Raw genomic sequence first — 17,626 nt, forward strand, 5'->3', positions numbered from 1 at the left:
TTTTTCTTTTTTTTAAATCCCTTAAACTATATTGGTTTTCACTTACATTGTTTAGGGGTATTGGTATAACATGCTTTAAGAATACATGGGATCCATGACAAACTATTGCATTCACGCAAGTGAGTTTTCATACCTAAAAGCAGAACATCTAGCACCTTTTCACTATGGCTTTTGATAAACTACAGTAGTTTCAGAGCATGTAATTTTCAGTCGTCAGGGCAAGAACAGTAACACAATGTATGTAAGAATTTCTGGATTCAAGACCAGTCTTTTTTTTTCTCTTCTTCTTTTCTATAAAATGAAATTAGCGCAATAAAATCTTGTAGTCATTCAGTTCTATTACAAATGTGTGCAGTACAATGCATGGCAGTTATCAGCTGAGCGTTAAGATCCAAACCCCCAGAACCCGAAGCCAACTAGAGCTAAAAATCAGTTGGGATCTGGTTGACAAGCATGCATATTGTGCACCATTAAATAGGTCCTGACCAGATTTTGAGAGATCCTCCACTATAACACTTGTTTTTACTTTTTTTTCCTTCTTCTTCTTGTTTTTTTTTTAAAGTCATGCAAAACACCTCTGAAATAGATCTGGGAGTGAATTAGGTAGGATAGTGTGCACTGTGGCACGTTTAGAAATGGGATCACAACCGCTATGTCTGAACATATGGTTTGAGTACAAGAACAAAAGTCAAACAGGTTTGAATAATACACTTGTAAATGAGTTGCAGTGTACATTGCCTCTTTTCAGTGAATATTATTAACATATTTACTGATCTTTTTTTCTTGCATGCCTGTCTTTAAATGATGTAATATCTACTATTTCAGACAAAACTGAATATTATAATTGATTACATTAAATTATTTATGGTCTGAGGAAAATGACCAAACTAAATTCAGATATACCCTTTTCATGGCATCCTTTCCATCTGAAATGGACTGTTCTCCTTTATTTTTATATACCGAGAGGCCCTGAGTGATTTTTTTTTTTAAACTTACAATATATGCCAGCGAATAGATATGTACACATAGGTTAATTCTCAAAGCTGTGGGTTTAACTCATTAAATGGCTTTTTTTCTCTTGAAGGTGGCACACATCAACGACTCACATTCACGTAAGAAACAAAATTAAAAGGAAAAAAAAAAAAAGGCAAGATCCCTTTACACATAAAAGCAAAGGTTACAACCGCCTGTTAGTGCTTAGTGGGGCAGTTAGGAGGCAAGAGAGAATTAAAAGCAAAAGTTCATATGTTGCTCTTTTCCCTCCCACCCCTAATAGATCCTGTTTTCTTTTTTTAGCATCAACGCAAGCAGGGAACTAGAAGTCAAACAGTGTTTCTACACTACTGAACACTCCAGCTCCGTGTCATTTGAAGCCCGCTCTGATCACTGTAGAGCTGGTGGAGTGTCATCAGTGACTTCTACAAGGTTTTGTCAACATTCTTCTGTCTTCAAACGTTTATCTAAAAGCATTCACACTGAAGCTATACATACAGTTGGCTCTTTTACAAACACCATTACCATGGCCTAAGACAATGACCTGACCGAGTTACCAGATTATAACACTTACACAAACATTGTTAGTGCTCTAACTGTTTTCTTCAATGCATTTTCTCTAGAACGTAAAACCAATAAATAAACCTTAAAAAAAGGAAATAAAACAGCATACTTTCAAAACAAGTGGAAATGACATAGTATTTTCAGGATTAGTAACAGGTTTGTGCTTGTCAAGGTCATAAAAAGGCAGATCTGAAATCTTCAACAGTAGGCTATATATGTATATAGGATTTGGCTCACAAACAATGAAATAAAAAGCCCAGTCTTCCTAAAAGGGGAAGAAAAATGTTCATTTAAAACTCTCCACTCACTGCACATATTGCTTTCTGCACAGGTCTCCAGAGCACTATGGCATCAGCATACCCCTCAGAAGAGTACTCCCATACTTTAAATACACAGCCATGGTGTATTCATTCACATGCTAAGTCTTCTCTCATGGCGCTTTCTGAACAAGCAAGCAATTCATTTAGTATGCTTCTTTGTCTTTTCTATTTCTTTAAAATTTGATAATTTTGGTGGCAATGCTTGATTAAAATATTGCTAGTCTGAATCAACAGTTCATGCAAATCCTAGCATGCTGCCCTGTATCCAGTGGTTACACAATGCATTGGCTCTGTGAACAGGACAAACATACACGCACAATATGCACACACACGTACACACTTTGCCAGAGGAACAATGCTGACGTGGAGGGTGGATGAAGCACTTGTGCAGTTATGCCGGATGACCTCGAAAAGACGCAGTCCATTAATCTACGACTGCTTTTTGTACAGATCCGTGTTCCAGAGTGGATTATCTGGGGTAGAGGATACCCCATGGTTGCAGTCCATAAACCTCAGGCTTAACAGAATCTGCACTGAACCACAGCAAGTCACACTTTCACAATAGCATCGGCAAAAAAACTAAAATAAAAACAAACAAACAAAAAAACAACCCTAAAAACAAATAATGGATAAAACCGTTAAAAGGATCAATACATTATTGCAGAACATACATTATTAACAAGTCACTTTGCCCAACACCTACACAAACATGCATCTATGATGGTTAGGTGTCGCCTCCAAACACAGATACCCATGTTGAAGTACTCCTATTATTTTTCTGCTAATTGCACACGGTGTCCAGCCATCATTATCCAGGCTTCCGACTCACCTCTTCCAAAGCAGGACCCCCACTTTTCACAAACGCCCCAACCAAATCCACCAAATTTAAAAGAAACCCTGTAAACAAAAGCAGCAAATAATGCATTGCAGGGAAAAATCTTTGGAATCTGCAACGAGGGGGCAGAGAAAGAACTGGCTGGCGATCCCAGATCTCTGGCTATAGGCTGCGATAGGCAGTGGGTTTCATGTGACTCGGGTGATGAAGCACAGCAGAGGTACAACAGGCTCCAGAAACAATCCTGGATTGCTTTTTATTTAGGAAGGGGCAGGAGTAGTGGGTTGGTAAGCAATAATTACTGGAGGACGCAGGGGCAGGTGTCCCCAGCTTTGGGGCAGACTCTGGTGTGTGCAGCTTTCCAGTTCAGCACTCAGAGACAGTTCTCACTCCACCTCCCGGTGTACGTCCGAGGCATCGGCTCGGCAAATAGGACAAGTGCGATTGGTCTGAAAGCCAAACAACACTCAGTGTAAAGACAAAGTCTTCTAAACAAAGTGCTAAAAATATACTTTTTAAAGGTTTAAGCAGACATCCGCTTACCTTTAACCACTTGTCCACACACTTGGCGTGGAATTCGTGGTTACACGGTAATACACGAAGTAGCTGCCTACACTCAAAGTCACTAAAGCACACAACACACCTGAAGGGATGGAGGGGACTGGTTAGTATCATTAAGCCAATCTACACTTACTGAATCCTACTGAAAAGTGAGAGATGATCTTACAGCGTTTGTTCAGATAGATGATTCTCTGAGTTGAATCTATAGGACGGAAGTTGCTCTATATCTGCTTTTGTGAGTCCTCGTGGTTTTGCTTCACCCAACCTCTCTGCCAGATTCAGTAATGCCTAAGAAGAGAGAGAGAGGGGGAAATTATGTTGATGTTTTTGGTGTTCCTTCTAGGTTTTTGATCCACATATAGAAATGAGAATTGTATTTTATAGGTGTTTTTCAGCACTTGTACATGAAGTCAGAATTCAAGAACAATGAGCGCTATGATGCATTTGTATTACTGCAACCCTTTGGTATGTAATGTCAATTCAGCGTGGAAACAAGTTTACATGTGACAAATGAGCGATTAACAAATTCACTAACTTCATAGTTCTCCATCTCCACATCATCCACATCCAGGTCTAAACTGATGGCTGGGCCCACTGCTGTTGGAGGCACAGGAAGCATTGACCTGAGCATGCAAACACACAGAGACAACAGGTGTAAGAAAGAACTGAACCCAAACACATAATTTCTCCTTGTCAAAAGGCAGCACATGCCGTGCAAATACTAGCACTGAGTGGCAGCTACATTGAACCTCCATTTATTTTTAGACAGCAGAGATTCAAAAGTCATTATCATCATCAATATCTGCATAAATTTAAAAAGGATATGAAACACTAAACATATTCCTGTTTGAGTGCAGCTAGCCAAACAATGTAGAGCCACTTACAGCTAAAGAGTAAGTGGGTGAACATGGACAGTATATCCTAAAACACATTGTTGCAGCCAGAGCCAGCTGACTTTTACTAATAGTGTCGCTAGTTTCCTCTGAGTTATCAAATCTGTCACTAGTTCGCTAATATAAACGAATGTAAGTCTATTAATCCACAACCAACCACATGACTTCACACTCCAAACTGACAGAAGATGGCGCTAAACATGTTTTTATAACTTTAAGTACTTGTTTCTGAAATCCAGCTTCACAGAGTTGCATCTATGTTAGTTTTTGAGAGCAGGGCTCCTTTATATGTGTAGCATTTCATGTCCCCTTTAACCCTGATGTAGCTGCAGTCAATCATCAAGCCCATGCACTAAAATCAGTGTAATCAGGCAGTTTTTATTGAAAAAAAGTATATGATTAAAACTGCTATATTTCATCAAGAGGTGTGCTTTTCCTGCAGATACTCACAGGAAGTAAGGGAGGAAGCCTGGGTAGTAAGATGGGGGAGGGGGAGGTGGGGGGAGAGGCTGCTGCAACCGGTATCTCTGTCCACTCATTCGCCGGGGCAGCATGTGTGGATATGGCTGCAGAAAGACACACAGTGTCAAACAATTCAGTGTTTAAAGTTGTACCTTTTCTTCCATTTTACCTTCAAATGACAGTAAATTCAGTATTAATATTTTACAGAAATTAATTTTCATGCTTTGAAGTTGATGTAAAGCAACATTTGAAACAGCTGGAACAGAATGTGACCAGCTACTTTTAAGCACAGTAATAATATTACATTTTCTATGTTAAATAAATAGGGAGCCAATTATTACAATTTGCAAGTAATGTGCCTAAAACTGCTGATTATTCAGAGAAATTGTTCTCATACCAGTCACAAACGTGAATCACATGAATTACTATACAGTGCAAAATGCTTGAGCTACACCCCATTTCTTTATATTTCACTAGGAAAATGGGAAATAGATGCAGTGATTTATTAAAATGCGCAAACATATGCTGAAAAAAAAAGTTTGTACAATTCTAACAGGCTTGAAAGTCAATATTTGTTTGTAGTTACAGTGCATATGGTGAGTTAATATCTGACAGTACTTTTCTCTGTTCATAATTCCATCAGTTAACAAGATTACCAACATCACAGGCTCAAATGCTGCTCCAAATGACAACAGGGCTTCCACTGTGTTCTACAGATTGATGTAGACACTGTACTGCTACTCTTCTGACCTCCGTGTACGTATTATACCAAATCTTTCAAATTTGGGTTCACTCCATAAGACCTGTTGCCACTGATTTTCAGTCCAGTTCTTGTGTAATTTGGCATACCTCTGTTTTTTCTCCCCATTTCGCTTCCTTAAGAATGGCTTCTTGACAGCCATCCTTCCACTGACACCATTTCTGATGACGCTTATGTAGATGGATCAACTGAAGGGCCAGATGCGTCTCTCAAGTGTCTGTTCTTTGCTTTTCCCTATTTCTTAAGGACACAACTTATCCTGTTCATCTGCTGCAGATAGTTTTTTAGGCATGACACTTTTTTTGTCCTCCAATTGCCCTTAATTTTTAAGGACACACTGGACAACATGTCAAGAAATGCCAAATGTTCAACTAATAGCTCTTTGCATCTTGTTGGCACAAGTGCTATTTTATGCCTGTCAAACTGTGTTTTCATTCTGCGACAAGCTGCTAGTAACAAAATAGCTAAAGATAAAATTTAAAATTGGTTCTTTGCCAAGTTTTCTATTATGTGTATTGAGTTAGGTATTTTCCTTATGCTTTAATGTTTCATAGGTCAAAAAAAACAAACTCATCTGAAAATGGTCAGGTACAAGGAATGGACTGAAAACGAGTGAAAAAGGAGCAGCTTTGAAAGACCTACAGAAAATACAATTTACAAATTTGTGCAAAAATGTGTTCAGTATTTCAAAAACTCAAAAAGGATTGTTTCAGTTCAGACTCTTACTTTGTAAATATGAACACAATGTGTCTGTTATTTCATATTTACATGAACACATTGTAACCAATATAAGTATTACTACTTTAGATTTCTAACTTCAATTTCACACCTCAAAAATCTTAATCTTCTGTAAAGCTTCTGGCATACTTAAATGCATCAGTGTGTATGCACCTACTCAGATTAGAGCACACTGGCGTGTGAATTTGAGACGCTTTCCATGCTCTCTGCTCAACCCAAAACCACCAGGGCATGTCAAAAACTAGGAGATCATTCAGTGGATTCATATTTTCAAAGTGGGAAAAAAGTTTTTCTAAACAGACAAGTTAGTTCTAACTCAATTGGAATACACGCATTTACCAACTACTGACTTTATCTTGACTTATAAATATAAATATAGCTGGTAAAGGCAAAAAGTACATAACGTTCAATCAAGACAATGTAACTGTAACATTGGAAGGACTCATCCAACTTTTTGCAGCAGTAAAGCTAACATTAATGTTAGTTCCCTAAAAAATAGAGCTCCAGTTGTTAATCTGTTTAACTGTGCGAGTCACAGGCTGTCTTACCACTCCAAAGGGAAGCTCCTGATGCAGAGGCTCTTGAGGAAGATACTGAAGGGGCAAAGAAGGAGGCAGCGCTGGTGGGTGATGAGAGGGAGGGTAGGAGAAGGTGCCTAATGGGTGCTGGTCCCCTCTTAGGTCAACTTCATTGTCTACCCTCTGTAGAGGCTGCCAGGAGACAGAAAAGGTCAGCATCGGGTTAAGCATGCAGACTGACCAACAAGCGACAATATTCTCTCTTTTTCTAGATTTTTATTATAGAACAAAAATATACAGTGCAGTACTCACCATGCGTGGGTGCTGAGGCTGTAAAGGGACAAACTGGCTCAAAGGAGTAAGGTGCGGTGGCTGGTGGGGTGGTACAGATGGGGTTGGGTGCAATACAAAATGTTCGCTGGAGATCAGGGGTGGGAAGGCTTGATAAGACACCGGTATATGCTGCATGGTACATGCCTGTATGAGCTGAGGAGAGAAAACACCACAAGAACAAACATTTAAGTCAATTTAGAATCAAACCCAGTATTTTGAATAAGCCTCCACTTAACCAAAGCAAATTTGCTCCTTATATTCACAATAATGCAGCTATAATGAAAGCGTGTAGTGAATAGAAGCAATGTGCTGCATAAAGCCACACCACTGACATTACTAACACAACACCAGTCTGCTTAATAACAGTTAAAAAAAAACAACAACAAAAAAAAAATTAAATATGCCAAAAATCTTATTTCACACTGCCTGACTCATTTTTATGCTAACATGAACACTAATTTACAAATCCAAGAAGCTTGTTTGCTAATCATGAACAGTGACAGATTGCATGGCTGTTATGGCGTGCTACATGGATGCCACTGACATTTGGGCTCTTCCTTTTCAAACTCACAGGAGGAGGAAGGCAGCAGAGCAGAGAGAGCTGTCCGCTGAACATTACCGAGCATGCTGGGAGCTGCTGAGTGTTGCACCCTGGAAGGGGCTGCCCGGTGTGCATGGGAAATCCGTGGGTCGTCACCGTCGTAACAGTGTATGATATAGGAACCGATCCCTGGTGCATCTTTTAAGGGAACAAAGTAAGGGGGCAAGATGAGGCAAAACAAAAAAAAAAAACAGATGTCTGTCTGTTAAAAAACATTTATTACATATTAACCCACAAGAGACTTAAAATAATATATTACTGTGAATACATCCAGTTAGATAGCACAGCTTAACACATTTAACAAATGGTAGAAACAAGTTACTCTCACTGTTACCTGGTCATGTAGATCCACCATGATGGGGCTCTGCTGGGGCAGGTGAGCAGCAGGGTGAAGCATGCGTGGTGCTGTGCTGGTGTGGCTGTACTGTCTGGACTCATCTAAAGGAACCTGTTGGTGGTGTTGGGAGAAAAGCAGATGATGGAAGTTCTCATCCTGGACCGGCGAAGTGTGCAGTACAGGTCTGTCTCGTCTCCCCCACTGGCGTCTTATTGGTGGGCTATATGTCCATATAGGGAAAAAACAAAACAACAACAAGTGATTGCTACAAACACTGAGTACATTGTATGAAGGTATATGGTCTGAAATTGTTCTAGAAACCATTTGACATGCTTGATGCAAAACTATACTTCAAAAATAACTCAAAACAACAATCCTGGAAGGAAAGACAGGGCTGAGAGTTTACCTTCTCCTGAGGTGCACTGGGGCGTTGCAGGGCTCTCCAAGGAACCTCCTCGGGTTTAAGGGGGCTGTTGGTGGCAGCCTATTTACTGCTATTTCCCATGGTCGCATTGGTGACGTCGTGCAGACGAGTCACGCTCTGGGAAAGGAAATCGTACAGTGGAGGCACTTGTATGTTGCCTCTGATTGTCTTAACCCTGCAAAGAAAAAAAAACACCAACAACAAAAATGCCAACTGTCACGTTAATAATCATGATTATGCTGCAGTGCTTATTGCTGTGTCTATTAACTGAGCATGCACCAATGATAAGTGAAGTTTATGGGTAGAAAATAAAACGAATATTAACCTTTTTAAAAGGACCCTCTATGTAAGATTCACAAAGATTTCCAGGATCTTAACCCAAATTGGATCAAAAAAGAAGGCTGATAACAGGATCACTGACACTATCTGCACACTGTTTTGGTTAGATTAAATATGAAACAAGAGCATTTTTATGAACTAACCTGTAAATTTCATAATACAAGCAACATAACAAGATATGTGACTTAAGAAAGTGTCTGTAACTTCATGTTTTACTAAGGCACAAGAGGATTTAATTGCTCCTAGGCCCATATCTCACTGCTTTGTTTTAATGACCTCATTCAGGACTCAGAATTTATGAAAAAGGAGCTAAAGTATATTCACCGCAGCTCCCTTTATTTAAGTGCTAAATTTAAAGGGAAAGCCAACATAGCAGGGTGTTGGGCCACCACGTGCACCTTTGGTGACCATTCTACAAGTCCCTGAAACAAATAGATTAATGGAAAACCATTCCTCCAAAAGATTTTCCCTCATCTGGGGTGTTTTGATGATTTTAGTGAGAGAGCTGTGTAACACGCATTCACTGTGTCGAGATCTAGTGTTTGCAAAGGCCAAAGCTTATGAGTCATATCATTTTCATACTCAAACCATTCAGTGATCCTTGTGCCTATTGGATGTGGCCATTGTCAGGTTGGCAGCACAATAGAACAGTGCTTTTCCAGACTCAAAATGGGCCTTTGGTAGATAAGAAAGCCCACAACCCACAAAAAAGTATTTTACCCTCTTTTTGTCAAGAAAATTCATCTTTAATTTGCAAGGCCAGATAAACCTACACAACAGATTCCACCAGTTAATAGCAAATGTAACACACACAAACACAGTGTTGTGTGAGGAGGTGCAAAAGTAATCATCAATTTCACTGACAGTCATTCTTGATGCTAAATAAATCAGTATGTTGTCCTCACACACACACCAAATTATTTTTCCTCATTAATTTCCAACTTAATGACATCAATGTATGACTTTAAATTTGGATTGTTAGCCACTTTTTAAAAAAATACCTAGAACTGTCCTATGCTTTCGCAGGCACTGCCATCTGACCAACAAGGTTTCATCCCAGGATAAAAGATATTATTCTGAACAACTTTATATTGATTTTCAGCAGCCCTACCTTCCAAGTGAACAAGCAGAGCCAAAGGGGGAAAAAAAAAATCATATCAGAATGCTCAGATCCCTTTCATTTAAAGTAAGGCTCAAGGTTCCTTTCCTTTTCCCCCTTCCCCTTTAATTTGCTACCGGGCTGTAAACTAAAACTGACAATTTCTATAACTCATTTATACATTATCGAATAAATATCACTTGAGCTAAAAAATAAATAAATAAAATCTGTATAAAATAGTAAATTCTAAACTACACCTCTTCTCTGAGGGGCCTCCTGTCTGTTTCACTTACTGTTGCCTACTCCGAGATATGAAAATGTAACAAACACATCATGTTGCTAGTTACAGGTGCCTAACTGGACTAACAGGAACTGGATAATTACATCCAGCGGTATTGCCACTAATAATGAATTGTTTAAAAAGCCAGGTCGATAATATACACTACTTTATTCCGACTTTACTGCATTGTCTGTATTATACGTGGACATGACTTGAGTTAAACTACAATAATGCAATATCAACAGCTAAGGAATGTGCAAGCGGTGGTGTAACTGATGCGATTACATTGTGGGTGCTGATAAACAGGGGTCGCTGCAGCGTGCATGAACAAAAACATGGAAAGCCATGTGCTCATAAGACAAAGCAACAACAAAAGATGTGGTAGGTAAGCGGGTAAGCTCGCTACTGTGCAGCTTGTGAGGCCACTGCACCACAACATAATTTCACAACGACATTAGGTAAAAGCCTTACACGCATTGCTGCAAGATGAGAAACAATGATATCGGGGCATCCGCCAGTTCCTTATAACCAGGGCAAATCAGATGTCCCCTGCTGAAGGAGAACAGCTAACTTTAGACGAGCTAGGCTAACGCTTTGTCCAATGATGCAGCTGCTGCAAATAACGTTTGTTAGCTAGCATGCTATTACAAGATTTGGATAGATATTATTACAACTGCACATCTAAATCCACATAACAATTCTACACCACAGACAGACACAAGTATTATTCAGCAATGAGTTTGGTCACAACACACTGCCCATATCTTACTTTTTTTTTTTTAGCTAGTCTGCTTGTTCGACGAGAAAGGGAGATGTCAGGTGTTTCAGCCTTCGAAATGTCGTGTCCCATCAAGTTATCCTTGCACGTAACTGCCTCTAAACGACCACCACCATCGGCAAAAAACAAAAAACAAAACCCAACGTTAACGGACTTTCAATCTTCTCTGTTCGACAGCTTTTTTGACACTGAGCCCGACGAAGCTGCTATTAGCTTGCTAAAGTTAGCCAGCTAGCACACGCTTTTAACAACTGCATAAGGAGTCCGTCTCTCCCCAGAAGCCGCTAAAATGGCCCGTCGGTTAACCGGAGCGTTTACCTGAGCAGGAAATACCGTTAATTGTGTAACAAAGACAACGTTAGCTACCATAAGACAGAAAACATTCCTTGGCGCGTGTATGTTCCTTGAAATGCATTGTTATGGCGAAACCACGCCTCCTTCGCCGAGCGGCCAATCAGCATTCAACAAACACAGACGGCAGACATCCTGACAGTCTTAGCTACAATGTATCAAAACAAGCAGCCGCGCTTCTTACTTGTAGCTTATAAACAAAACGCCGCCGGAGGGGTCGCAGGGAAAGTAGTGCAGATGACCGGAAACATTCAATTAAGTGTTACAATTAAGTGCAATTTTGAGGTTTTACACTATACTTTCAAAGATTTTTACATATAGATTGACTAAAAACTATGATGTATTCATTTCTATTTGTTAAGCTACCCACCAGTAAATACAGAAACCCCATCTCGACCTCCACAAGTTGCTCATTCAATAATGCATTCGCAATAATTCAGCAATATTCGGTACATGCATCGACCTGCTATTATTTGTCAATGCGTATTGCTGACTTTTATTCTTATTTTTATTTATTTATTTATCTTACTCAAGTAGTAAGAAACACTAATTTACATACGTCAGTTTTCCACTTTTCTCACTTTTCCTCACTTAAAAATGATTGAATATTTAGAATCAAATTACAATCAAACTTAGTCTACTAATTTTTTTGTTTGTTTTGTTTTTGTTTGTAGAGCACACTTTTTGAACTCAACAACAGCACTGTTGCACACAGTCTGTTTTGATTCTCATTGGAGGCCACCATGTCCTACTGTAGACTACCCAGCCGGTTATGTAATATTGCACTTGCATGATCAAGTCAGACATAATAAGGGATTTTATGTTTCTGTTGGCGACTGAATACAGCTGCAAAACATTTTACGTGATGCTGCACTTTAAGATTACCAAGCTTAAATGGGCTCACAGGCTACCTACTAGGCCCAATTTGTCCTGTAAGAATAGTAAATAATACAGGGCGTTTTGGGTGCTTCAAGGCACAGTACCGGAGCATTTCTGACATTTTGCATGCATTCGAAGGGTGCACCTATGCAAAGCTGACTGGAGAGTGCAGTGGCCGTATGCAGCATAGACTAAATGTAAACATTACAACATCGCACTCGGTAGCAGCAAAACAAGGAGGGGCTGGAGGTTGAGCAGGATGACAGCCCCAATAAGCCGTCTAACCATCTCCCGTTAAAAAAAAAGCAGCGCAAATCTTCAAATTTGAAAGCAATAAGAAGAGGAGATGTGTCGTTACCTGATTGTTAATATGCAACCATCTAGTTATGACTGATATTTCCCTTGTAATGTTCACATCTCGTTAGGCTAAGTGCGGCATCCTGTGGTCAGCTGTTCCCGTGTGGAACATTCCGTGGATTTCACCACTGCTATTAAAAAAAAAAGGTGCTAAACATTACACTCTCACATTATCGGCAAGTTCTGTGTATATATTGTGCGCATTTGTGGCTTCTCAGCGGTCGAGACTGATTCCGTTGGAGCCACCTTTTCGTTTTGGAAGTGGCAGTCCAGCCCCGTGTCTGTTTTGACTTTCTGCAGTTCCCTGTTACACCCCCATTTTTGCGTATTTCAAGAGCAGAGAGCACACGGCGCGCTGCCATTTTTACCGTAATGGACAGAAAAAAGTGTGCCAGTCTGACTAGGAAGTTCATAGTTTCCCTACATAAAGTGTTTTATTTGCCTTCTGGGATTTGTGCGAAAAGGGGGGAAAGACATCTTCATCATCTTACTGAAAAAGGTTAATTGGTTACTTAAGATAACTAATTAACTCTATCCTTCAGTTTTTACATAACCTAAGACATCTTAGCCTGGGGCAAGCAAAATTGCCTAGAGAAGTAGTATGGAATAACTTTTTGTATATAATGTACAAAAAGTTGTTCATTATGTACAGCATTTTGCAAAAGTCTTGACTCACCCATCTTATATTTTCCTAGCAAAATGAAAATAGGTGAAGCGATTTATCGAAAGGTGCAAACACATGAAAATACAGGTTATAAGGCAAAAACAGAGTTTGTACAATTCTAACACTTTTGAGAGTCAGTATTTAGTTTGACCATCTTTACGCTTCAATGCAGCCTGAACTGTCTTAATAGTAATATCCTTTAGTAGTCGAATAGTAGCGGTTCACTGTGTGTTTTTCTATCCAGTTATGCTTTTAGCCACTAATCAGAAGGTCGGTGGTTCGATCCCAGGCTGCCTCCTGGCTGCATGCCAAATATCCTTGGGCAAGATACTAACCCCGTGTTTGCCTACTGGTGGTGGTCAGAGGGCCCGGTGGCGCCAGTGTCCGGCAGCCTCGCCTCTGTCAGTGCGCCCCAGGGCAGCTGTGGCTACAATGTAGCTTGCCATCGCCAGTGTGTGAATGGGTGAATGACTGAATGTAGTGTGAAGCGCTTTGGGGTCCTTAGGGACTAGAAAAGCGCTATACAAATGCAGGCCATTTACCATTTTAGTGCAGTGAGAGTGTGTTTGGGATCATTGCCATGCTGACAAATAAGGCTGCTCTCAATCTGACAATATTGAACCATGATCTGTGTTTTAAAAGTGGCTGTAGACACTCTCCTGATCTCCTTTGTACATATTAATGATGATTTGAATAAATAAAATACAAATTAGGATTCATCAGTCCATAAGACCTGTTAGCACCTATGTCTGTCCAGTTCTTGTGTAAGAAGGCATACATGAGCTTTTTTTTCCCCTTGCTTCCCTCCCTTAACAATGGCTTCTTGACAGCCACCCTTCTACTGACAGTATTTCTGATGAGGCTTCAGTGAACAGTAGATTGATCAACAGAGGGTTCAAATCCATCTCTGAGGTTCTGTATCAGTTCTCTGCTGGATTTTCCCCCAATGTTTTAAAGAAATGACTTTCATGTCCTGCTGAAGTTAGGAGATGACCCGAAGCTAATAGGTCTTTGGGAATCTTCCAAATGCTTGTACCAACAAGGTGAAAACACCTATCTCCTGACCTCCTCTGTACACATTGTCTGCAATGCATAACAGACACCTATTTCTTCCCTAGTGCTGTTACTGAACTAGGGAAGAAATATGTCTACACATGTAGGCACAACACTAGTTCATTCTTTGAGTTCTTTGACTATTTTATACTATAAATTGGCTTAACAAACAAACAAACAAAAACAAAATTATTGAAAATTGTCAAAAAGAAGTACTGGACTAAGTGAAAATCAGCCAATGCCCATGGAAATGTTTGAAAGACCTTAATAAACCTTTGGGAACTTATTGCTCAAGACCATTTTAAAAAACTATCAAAAACGTCTGGCTTCTGGGAAGGAAAATATAAATAAATGAAGGGTGGCTTGATGTAGGAACTAAATAGCATGAAATCAGATATATATATTTATATATATATATATAGTACTATGTTTTAAAGCATGTGCAGGGTTGTTATGAAAGCAGACATACATACATGATTCAGAACTGCCAAGTATTGCACAGGGATCAAAAGTTGTATTAATATTTACTCAATTTATGACTCCATCTGTGGAAAGAGGAACCCTTTCACTTTGTAACTATGAGCCACTAGAGGGACTATTTTACACTGAGCATGAGGCTTGTGTAGCCTGTTGTTCCCGTTTGGTTTGGCTGCCTCTGATCATGTTTTTGTGACTCAGAGCTCTTAATCAATGGTTTAAAAAGACAAAACAGGGGAGAAATCCCACCTATTAACCACAGAACAACACTGCTGGCTGACCTTGACGTCCAGTGCTCTGGCTATTTCTTTATCACAACAACCTGCCAACCTGGGCCGGACTTCCAGATAACTCATATGTCTTTTCCCAGTGTCTTTTTGAATTTGAATTTTTCATTCACATTTTTTCTTTCCCTCCCTATTGCATTAATTCCAGCAATTCTCACAGTATTCTCAGAGTCCCCCCAGACGATATATTCCCAGGACCTGAATGTAAAATTTGGTTGCACCAGATGTGAAAATATGTTGCAATTACAATAAAAATCCTTAAAAACACACACACACACACTCACATCTGTACCTATCTTGTTTTTTTGTTTGTACCCAAGTGTTTTTTGTCCAATACCCTGAAATCACAATTTGTCTTATTCCATTTTTAAAAAGTAAAGTTATTAAAAACATACACAATAAAATCAAATAAAACAAACTGTGGTACATTGATCTTGTTTCTTGAGGAAACGAGGAAACGAAAAATGTGGGGGGAAAAATAGGACACCATTCATCCAACAAGGAAGGTATCAAATTAGGTGAGAAGAAAGGGCTGATTTGTCCAATTTTTATCAATACTCATATAATTTCCTAGAAACCTGTCACTGCAAATCGATTTTTTTGTTTGTTTTGGAATTCAGTCATTCTCTTGTCCATTTTGTTACACAATCATATGCCTTAAATCATGATCTAGTTTATCAACATTTATCTTCTCAGTATTGGACTGTGTGGGTTCAACAGTTTGCGTAACCCTGAGATCACTCTTTTTTCTTTAAAAAAAATTATGTTTCTGTTTACTGGAATTGCTAAGGAAGAGTTTTATTCTGTTACCGCCCATTCATATATTTCTATTGCTGCTCAGGGAGTGGCAGTGCTGTGTTAAATGCTGTAGGTCATAAACCAAAGTCGAACTGGATAAGAGTCTTGGAACAAATTCTTTGTCGCCAGTATCTTGTCTTAATCACTTTATGTCAGCCTGTGAATTATAATATTGCTCTATTTTTTTCTGCATATCATCGTTTGACTACACGTTTGCTTAAATGAAGAGTTCCACACATTTTTCTTCATCATAAAATAAATCTTCACATTTATATCTATTGAGAACAGCTCCTGGAGGACTGATTCTTTTTCAGCCTCTGCTGACTGTCCGCTGACTTCCTGTGACACTATCAAGAGGCTGACATTTATGTTTTCTGTAAAAAAATAAAAATGCAAAGTGTTTCTTTTCTACCAGATTTGGCTTAGCCACTCTTGTGGCATACAGGATAAACTTTGTGAACCTTTAAGCTACCACAAAACTAACACCATGTAATAATATGACGAAGACAATACCTGCTTAGCATTAGCATTTTTAGCATCACTATTGTCACTGGCATTATCATTTAGCTCAAAGCAAACCAAGTATTTGGAATAATTTTTCATCAATGTTTTTATAGTTACTGGTAAGCATCAGTAATTCAGTGGATCCAGTGGATTAATAGTAGACACAGACAGTGAGTTTAGGGACAGTACTAGCATGATAACATGCCAAATCAATATGGCGGCCGTGGTAAGCTTCTTGAAAAAAACATGCATTCAGGACTTGGTGGAAAGCTTTTCTCCTTTATATATCTTAAAAATTTCAGTTGCTGTTTATTTTAAAATGTTACTTTTCAAATGACTCTTGGAAAGCTGTAGCAAACTTCTTTTGTACTAATATGCAAATATATATATATTTTTTTGCTTATTCAGTAAACCACTGAATAAAGTCAGTGTTACATTAGATATTACCACAAGTAAGATATATCTTTAGGCTGTGTGTTTCTTTTTCTTTAAATTTAATTTGTTTTTGACAGAAATAAATAAGAAACTTGTCTGATATATATAACATGTATATCAGGAATTTTCTTTTGAGCATTCTGCACATTTGTTCATGCTAGTGTTTTTCAAATGTATTTTTATTAATAGCCCCATTCTCAACACTTAATTTACTGGCATTTGTTTCAGTCACAGTGAAGATGTTGTTTTCAGTATATTGCCTCATTATGAATGAAGCCAGTGGATACAAGAGAGCATAATCCTTTGTGTGATACCCTTTAATGAGTAGAGTAGACTGGATGGGTTGTGGAGCTTCACTGGGAAGAGCTCATTAGGGCCTGGAACTGTAGTTTCTGGATAAGGGACTGAATCTCTGATTGGTTCTGAAGGCATGGGCATTAGTAAGCCCTGGGTTTCCAAACCTAAGCAATCAGAAGAGTATTGTTGCCATGACAGCAGCACCACTCATTTAGACAAAAGGGCATTTCAGATACTTGTGGGGTTCTCGTTTGGACACTTGTGGCCCAGTATGGCTCAGTGCCATTTGTTACTGGTGAGGAGCTTGTTTCTACGCTTAAACAGCTAGCGTGAAGTCATAGTTGAGACCAGCTTCAACTGTGTGAAGTTTTTCTGTTTTACTTATTAGAAAACAGTTAAAACATTTTTTTTCTTTTTTAACAAGCAAACAAGGAAGTGGATTAAAATGCTATCATATTTGCTGGACGTCACTGGTGCATGTTAATCATTTATATTTACTGCTGCGAGACGACAATCACTAAGAGGAACAAGAGTCAAAGGTCTCATCCAGACATCAGTAAAGAAGAAGCCCTCTGTGAATGTTGGCTGGTAAGTTTGTCTTATGCATTTGGATTTATTTTTTAGAGCATTAGTATATGTATTTAGTTACTATGTAATTACTATATAATGTTTAGATAATTAAGAAAAGA

The 17,626-nt window shown here is 39.0% G+C and overlaps 1 protein-coding gene across 1 annotated transcript; it reads right to left on the bottom strand.

The window, feature by feature from the left end:
• Positions 1-909: 909 nt before the first annotated feature.
• rnf44 (ring finger protein 44) lies at positions 910-12,553 on the bottom strand. The gene is made up of 11 exons (XM_085369389.1): positions 12,424-12,553; positions 8,322-8,514; positions 7,913-8,135; positions 7,549-7,716; positions 6,957-7,130; positions 6,675-6,836; positions 4,617-4,732; positions 3,809-3,896; positions 3,440-3,561; positions 3,256-3,355; positions 910-3,161 (listed from the first exon to the last, which is right to left on the bottom strand). The coding sequence occupies exons 2-11, from the start codon at positions 8,426-8,428 to the stop codon at positions 3,099-3,101; spliced, it is 1,323 nt and encodes a 440-aa protein (XP_085225515.1). The 5' UTR covers positions 8,429-8,514; positions 12,424-12,553; the 3' UTR covers positions 910-3,098.
• Between the last annotated feature and the right edge of the window lie 5,073 nt (positions 12,554-17,626).

This window comes from Diplotaxodon limnothrissa, linkage group LG2 (assembly GCF_057381915.1).
Source record: "Diplotaxodon limnothrissa isolate DT_005_m linkage group LG2, D_limnothrissa_male_GT1.1, whole genome shotgun sequence".
Classification (NCBI taxonomy): domain Eukaryota; kingdom Metazoa; phylum Chordata; class Actinopteri; order Cichliformes; family Cichlidae; genus Diplotaxodon; species Diplotaxodon limnothrissa.